The following is an 8460-nucleotide window of genomic DNA, read 5'->3' as shown; positions in this document are numbered from 1 at the left end:
TGCTTTATTCCTGCCTGACCCGACTGTTTCACTTGCTCCTTATCCCAAGTGCACCAGTCTCAGATTGATCTCTTTCCTCACTATCTGCCTGGGTCACCCCCTACTCACCCCAGGAGTAATCAACATATTACTACCCTCATGGACCTCCTTTTTAAATTCCTGCCTAACTTACCATATTCTCTTCTCAGAATCTCATTCTTGTCTCTTCATGTGTCATTAGTTCCAATGTGTACAACAACCTCCTGCTAGTCCATCTCCCCTTTGAGAATATTTTGCACCCTATCCACGATATCCTTGATCCTAGCACCAGGGAGACAACAGACCATTCTGATGTCTCGCAGTTGGCTGCAGGTACATCCATCTGTGCCTCTGACTAGAGAGTCCCCTATCATAATTGATCGCTTGGAACCTGACATACTCCTCGTTACATTAGAGCCAGTCTCGGTACTAGAAACCTCGCACAAGTTTCCTTCAATTTCTTCTGCCAATTCAGTAAAAATGATGCTGATTAAACATGAATCCATCCCCATGCAAAAGATCAGAGAAGGAAAATATTGCACATTAATACTAAGACTGGTCAGGCTGTAAAATGTAGTTTTTAATAAATTTTAAGTACAGCAGAACACAAAGTCTTAAACATGTGTCTAATGTGCATTAACAATGGTTTGCTGGCTACAAACTTTAATTACCATGCATAAAGAAAGATTAAGGGAAAATAGCCAAAAGGTACATACTTTCCTCAGGACATGTTGACTTGAAATTTTACGAAAATAGATTCATGTTGACTTTGTTTGTTTACCATTATTCATATGTTCCAGTGAATGCAAGTATGATTCTGAAGAAATTACCAAATACTTTTCAGCAACATCATAAAAAAGTGTAAAGTTTAATGTAACTACCAGTTACATCATTCATGGGAATTTCAGACTTCTGTATTAAAATTGAAGCTTGCAGTGACAGACACATAAAACATTCATGCAAATCCTAGAAGGCGATTGTTTAAAAGTAGCAGCTGAGATACAAGGGTTTGTATTGTTCTCACTTTGCAGTCTTGGGAGACTGAACTCAACATTGTAGCATTTAATACTATGTAGAATAATTTAAAGTAAATTTCCTGAGTAGACAAGTTTGCACCACCAGTTTAAAAGGACATTTTAGTGCAAGCAATGTGGTAAAGTTATTTTAAAAGAAACAAACAAGTAACACATATTTATCTATAAATCTATTTTAATAAGCACCTGACATTGTTAACCTTCTTGTAGTCCTCCCTTCCATCACATGAATCCTGTCAGTGATCAGTAGATTTTAAAAAAAGCAATAACTGAAGTCATTGCTGAACAGCAAGAATAGTAAAACACAACTCATCTTTTCTGTTATGTAACAAAGAGGTACAATCAAAAAAGTGAGGTTAAAACAATATTCATGTGAATTCACTGTCTGAAAAAAACATCGTAAGTACTGTCTAGCCGCACTACATGGCGAATCTAAATCTTGAAATCTGCATAGGCTAATTTTTTTCTGCCACTGGATTTTTAAATGGACATATTTTGCAAAATGTTCACATTAGATAGAGAGGACTGGACTATTTAATAGCCCAGAAATTATTTGTTACCTACAACCGAGTCAGCAGTTGTATCCCCTTTAGTGCCCCTCCCCGACCTCATAGAAAACATCTAAAACCACATTATCTTTAACAGTAACAAACGTAATACATTTGTGGTGGTCTATACATAGAGACAAGTAACATTTCAAAATATCCATCAACTACAAACTGCTATTGATCCCTTTGAAACCATTATTAACAAAATTTAAGGTTTTTCTTGCTGCCGTAATAAAAGTCTTTTGCTATACAGCGGCCTCATGGTCTACATCCACAGGTCTCATAGCATCAGAGATGAAATAGTTATGTCAGTGACTTTCATCCACTGTGCTTTTACAAATGTGCCCTCCACAGCTCTTCAGTTTGCTACTTGGCTTTAAATTGTTTTTCTTGAGTTTCACCAGTTGGCTTTGACAGCTTTAATGTCAGTCACCAGATTCTGTGCCAGGCAAATTCCAAATATCTGAAAAAAGCAAAGTAAACATCAGAACCTTAACCATCATAGCAAATTTAAGAAAGAAAAACAAGCATGAAAATGACTACTATATTACGATATATAACTAAATACAGATTTCAGTACATCAGTTGGAAAAAAGCTGCAAATGCTGATGTCCCCTTCGGAAAGGCTAGCTTTCTTCAAAGAAAATCTAAAATAACACATTTGTTTTCTTATTTTTGTATTGAGTTTTCTGTTAAAAAAAAAAAGCTTACCTGCAGTAAAGCAATAGCAATGAAGATTCCAGCAACCACTATCAAATTTTCCTGCAACCACTTCTCAAACTGCCCAACACATCCTTTGGTATAAATATAATCTTGTTGATCTATTTCCTACAACAAAAAAATTCAACTTTGTCAATGGTACTATTTTCAAAGTAGGTGTTGACATTTTTCATTCATCTTCAAGAAGCAAGGCTTATGGATATAAGCTACAGCTTTTGAGAGGAACTGTGTAACAGCTCTCCCTATTTGGAAACGTATATAAACTAAAATGGATTAGATTAGTTTGCTTTTTTACCACATCTCTACTCTGTTCACAAAGTGATCCAGTGTGTAAAGATATTAAGAGTCAGACAATGAGGGTGGAGAATAGCAGATTCACTGAATCTTTCTTTCAGCCATAGTTAACCAATTGAGCAACGAGTGCTTCTTCAAGTGAGGAAAGGCTTGAAGATTTGCTCTGGAAAAAAGTAGGTATGGAAACACTAGATAGCTACATCAACATGAATCAGTTGGATGACCAGGACAGAACTGTTAGGATCAAGAGTTTTTCCAAGATATATGTACAGCATTAAAGAGATGTTTTTAATTGCTTAAAATACTCAAAGATTCTGATAGCCAAGTTGGCAATGATTCTGAGTTATTTTTGAAGCTTGTCCAACAAAGGGCACAGGATGATCAGGAAATTGCATGCCCCAACAAAGCCAGAATTTCACCTTTGCCTGAACAATTTATGTTGTCAACTTATTTCACAGTTAACTGAGAAAAACCTTGATGACAACTCAATATTCATCAGGCTGTTAGAATTAATGGTTAATTGTTTAATAGTTAGAATGGCATTTACAAAATACTTTGTTCATTTAAATTTATTAACTGTAAGCCTGTTATTTTAAAATTCCATTCACTATAGACGTGTTACTTCATTATATCACCAGGGTCAATCCTTGACCTGGAACCACAGATTTTGCAATATTTGACTTCCCAAAAAGTAGTAATTTTTAACTATTCAGTGTCAAACTATCATTGTTTTAAAAACCCTATTAATACTTTCCTTTATTCCAGTCTGTGTTTATACTTCCACAACCAGCATAATTCCAGGAAAGTTAGACTGTATGTTCTCTACAGTCATCAATATCCTTTTTGTAATGGAATGCCCAAAACTTTTAATGATTAACTAATTGTAGTCTAACTGATGTCTGGTACAAATGTATTGATTTATTCTTGTACGGTGATTGTGTTTTACAGAAATCATCATTTCCTCTGCTGGCTTCAAATATTTGAAAAAGATTTGTCCCCTGTCTATTTGTCTGATAGTCTGTCCCCAATTCATACACATGATACATATCATGACAACTAAAATCAATGCTAGACCGGTAATATTGCTAAGCTACATGATAGGATGCTGGCTTGGAAAATGGCTTAATTAAAAAAGGGCGTTTTCAGATTTTGAGTTAAGGCAGCACAGAAAGCACAGTACTGAAACTTTAACCTGACATGCTCAATTAAGCAGGCTGTGCAAAAACTGTTCTATAGCCAATCTTTTTATTGAGCTGGAGAAAAACTCCCAAGTACACTTTTCCTCAATTTAAGCAGTGATGTCATTTTTTGTGTGGATTACATTAAAAAAAATTTAAACAAATGAATTCACTGAACTTTACTTCATTGTAAACAAATTGCTTTGCAGAATTTTGTCTTCCAGTACAAAGTATACTTTTTTTCTCAGAAAGATAGAAATTTCCAGCTAATTTGATATTAATCTCTTTCAACAATATCAAAAAAGGAAACCAAGAACTTTAGGATAAAACCTGAAAACGAGTGAAATGTACACACAATCTTCCTGTGAAACTAAAACAATGTGAACATCTGTTTCCCAAAGTAACAAGAAATGTTGTTCAGTTGACCTCAATAAAGTGAGCAAACTGTAAAGTCTCTTCTTTCAACAGGAATTGAATTGCAAACACTTACCATTTTCAACCGAACATCATATCCGCACTGAGTGTTAATGACATCTTCCTGCAGAAAATAAAGTGCTATTAAAAGATTCACTGTCACAGCATATTTCAGCAACTTACTCCTTTTGGTATACCTAATTAAGAACTGGGCAGTATGCTGATTAAGGCAGAATGCTCATGCAGCAATATAGTATATAAAAAAGGTATCTGCCAATGGTGGCTTTACTTCAATGAAAGGACAATGATTACGCCATGTCATGGGTTTCTGCCATGGATCATCCACCCAATTAGACTGGCTAATTCTCGACCCACAGAATTTCAACAAATGGGGCAGGGATGGTAGAATCAGACCGAAGCATGTTGTATCTCAAAGCATAATGTAGCTTAATAGACACTTATCACGACTCTTAATGACTGGTAACAAGCTCTTCCCAGTCACAAATGTCAATGCTGCATGGCTTCAAGGAAAACTTCAATGAGTGTCTAAAAGTCTTTTCTTTGCCTTTCCCATTACACTGGCCATTTGAGAGTTGAAAAAAAAAACAGGACCCAGAGATGGGGAAATTGCTTTTCAGCTATTTGGATACAGTGTTCTATCCATCAATATTGACTTTGGAGGGGTTTGCCTGAATTTTTATGGAGCTGGCTTCAAGAAGAATGCTAGCATTTGCATGACTGTCTTCCCATAGAGGATGCCACAGAGGCAATGCTAATAGAATTTCTCTAACGCTCTTGAATCTCTGAAACACAGTCAGGGATCTTTGCATTTGAGTTTTGGAAGAACTATTGTTCTACACCCCAGGACTACTTCTACTGAGTTAAAAATTACAGAAGGCTAAGATGGAACAGCTGATCTACTGATAGATGCCCTCATCAGTGGCGGCTTTGAGGTGATGGCCAAGGAACAGGAAATGCTCAACATATTTCAGAGTCTCTCCTTCCAGCACACACAACTGGATATGCATTGGTATGAAAGATTCTTTTGAGAACATTCAAGGACAGGCTGAGATTTTTGAATACAGAATTGGAGAGATGGAGAATGGCTTGCAAACCTGCTGCAGAGTGGACAGAAACATTGTAGTCATCTACATATTGTTGATTATACATCTATAATGGTCAGTTTAGTTTTCACAGAGGTGACTGATCCATTTTTCATCTGAGCGGTATTTAATTCCGACACCGGATGGGTGTTATCTTTCATAAATTTAATAGCCACCATCAAGTAAATTACGAATGATATGGAAGCTCATACAGCCTTGCTTTAGCCCAGTCTGAATTCTGAAGGTATCTGTTTTAGATCTCCTACCCAAAAGAGAATTGCCTTATAATTACAGTAGTCCAAACCTCACCTACTCCATGCAATCTGTTCATAAAGAAATGAAAATAGTAACTCTAAATATAAATACTAAGTTATGTGGAAGAGATGTCAATTTTCTTGTTTGCAAGTTGTATGAAAATTTCTTGACAATCTCATTAAGATAGACTATAACATTAAAAAAGCATTTGAAAAGTGGAAATTGATGTAAATCAATTAAACTCCAAGGTAAGTGTCTAAATAAACTAACAGTGCATCATAAAATTACCTACAAGGTCCAGAATTGCAATCGAGTTCTGATATACCAAATTCTGGTGCAACTTTAAACACACAACCTATTAAAAATTGCTGTATATTCAGGAAATGTGCAAGAGCTGCATTTTCCACTGGGAATGGAACACAAGGTTTTGCCTGAGATTTTTACAGAATCAGCATCAATAGATTGACAATAATAGGCATCATTTGTATAGGTCATAATCGCTACAAATAAGCCATCTTTTGAATAAGTAGCCACAAACAAACTGCATAATGGCATTCCTTCACAGGAGGAATACTGTATGTTACGGGTTAAATCAGTTGAAGAATTTATAGTAGTACGAAATAGCTAGCTACAGTTCTACCATAATAAAATTTAATGTATCGGCACAGGTGGCAAATAGCAAAAAAATACACAAGTCTATGAAGTATAGACGTCTATTTAAAATTTGGGTGATGAACATTAGTATCATTTAAAAATTTCTTCAACTTTCAAAATTTCATTTTTTGCTCCAGATTACAATTTACATTGTGAACTGAAAAAATACTTTCAGCATTTAGTTCAATGACAGCAATGTTTCAGAAGCGAGATCGAGCAAATTTAGTATCACAGCATTAAATTAAATTTCTGCATTTTAGCATCTGGCACTGATTTCAAACTCTTAATTTAGTGAGATCAGACTATTTACCCTACTGGAAGACTAAAACATTAATTATTCTCAATATGTAGGATGATTAAAAAGTGAATCGTGGCATCATTGTTTTATCTTTAAACAAAGATAAATTATGTGTATGCAAGGACACACAATCAACTATCATGGTAGAAAGTTCAAAAGCTTAGATCTTGTAAAGACTTTGAACCCCAGTTAGTTTTTTCACTTCATGGATGCAATGCTGTTTCACAAAGCTGAGCTGCAGTCTACAAACAGTTAACTTTACTGCAATTTATAAAATATTTATACCGCAGGGTCTTTGATACAGCAGGAAAATGGAACACCACATCGCTCTCTGCTTGGGTTGAAATCTGTACAATTAAAGTAGATATTTAAGTCCCAGTCAATGGGTCCTCGAGCACCACAGCACAACCACTAAAAAGACAAAACAAGAACAAAATAATCAGCCCCATTAAAACATGAGACTACAATGCCAGCCTTGAAATGTGTTGACAATTAAGTGCACTAGAAATGGAAGATAAATAAGTTTGTTAATTACAATAGAAATCTTAAAACTTAAAATCTTGTGTGATTCGTAGCCATTGGAAGTTCAAAATTCTTCTTAAAAGTTTTTGTTCTCTGTAGGGGTTATAACAATTCCAACTGACATACATACTATATTGAACATTAACATAACTAACAAACATTTCAGACCTAATGCTACAAACCATTTAATATGTTCTGTTTACAAAGGTTTGTTTCAACAAACTTGCACTATTCTTTATAGAATAACACTGCTGAAATTCATAACTTAAATACATTTCGATTCCCATTTGCACTGCAATCTTCAGCACAAAGTTTGTATAAACCTATGTTTGGATGAACTGGATATTTCATGAAAACTTTTTAAATGAACAGCAAATTCTTTTGCTAATACCTTTTAGTTAAGAACACTGCATGAAGATTCTATTACTTCAGATTTAAACTATTACAACACTAAAAAAATTTTAAAAAATCATGTGCCTTGAAGTGCATGAAACCAAAAAGCCAATTTTGGGCTTGAAAATGTATACAGGTACAGGCACATTAGCTGCTAGATCTCAATTTGTTTTGCAGGGTAAGATTAAGAAAAGAAAACTTGCAGCTTCACAAATTCAACAATTGCCCTGTGCATTTGATGAGTCAAACCCTCTAGGTGTTAATTGAGGCACTGTGTGATCTAAAAGGCATGCCCAAGGTTATTCAGTGCTAACTTTTAATATCACAACACTAGAACAACCAAACCATATTGAATGTATAAATTAATTTGCATCTTGAATACAGCTAGAAAAAAAAATCTCACTGCTTTTGCTTCTCTACTACACTACAGACATTTGAATGGAAAAGCAGACGATAATTTTGATTTCCTATCTTAGTCCTTTAATGGGGAGAGAGGCAAAAATAACAGTTCATCAGGGCATTCAAGGTTTGAACCAGCAGCCTAATCAGGGTTTGCATTTTTAAAAAATCCGCCTCTTATTAAGATGACGAGAAAAAAAACCAAGGTGAGTCATTGAACATGACCAGAAATGGAAAAACGGGGCCAACAAAGAAAGTAGTAATGACAACCTTAAACATCAATAACACTGAAGATTCAGGAAAGAACATACTGGAGGAAGCTATTTGATGAATACAGATTTTAAACAAGGATCAAGATGAAGGGGCTGGTTTACTCAGACCATTTAATTAAGAGGAAAATTCCAGGACACTGATCCTAGCAGTCATGATAAAGCAAAGTCCAGTGTAAGGCTGGATACAAACAAGCCTTGTATGTAGCCCAAGAGCGAGACAGATATTAGAAGGGCTTCCCAGTCAGCAGAACAGCATTTTAGTCTCCGACTCAAGCCTTAGAAAAAGTCAAGAGCTGTTGACTAAAACTGAAGTCTTTGTGATGAAAACTAAAACAAAAAGCTCATTGAAGGTGCCTGC

The 8460-nt window shown here is 35.3% G+C and overlaps 1 protein-coding gene across 1 annotated transcript in view; it reads right to left on the bottom strand.

The window, feature by feature from the left end:
- Positions 1–577: 577 nt before the first annotated feature.
- Positions 578–8460, bottom strand: part of LOC109936743 (tetraspanin-17) — a 49978-nt gene continuing 42095 nt past the window's right edge. Inside the window, exons 5-8 of the mRNA XM_048603651.1 lie at positions 6802–6927; positions 4283–4330; positions 2312–2428; positions 578–2063 (exon numbers count right to left, since the gene is read on the bottom strand). Coding sequence (XP_048459608.1) covers positions 1998–2063; positions 2312–2428; positions 4283–4330; positions 6802–6927 — 357 coding nt within the window. The 3' untranslated portion in view covers positions 578–1997. The remainder of the gene's footprint in view (positions 2064–2311; positions 2429–4282; positions 4331–6801; positions 6928–8460) is intronic.

Source organism: Rhincodon typus, chromosome 12, assembly GCF_021869965.1.
Source record: "Rhincodon typus isolate 14 chromosome 12, sRhiTyp1.1, whole genome shotgun sequence".
Lineage (NCBI taxonomy): Eukaryota > Metazoa > Chordata > Chondrichthyes > Orectolobiformes > Rhincodontidae > Rhincodon > Rhincodon typus.
Note: the sequence above shows the minus strand (reverse complement) of the source record. Positions and strands in the feature narration are given on the sequence as shown.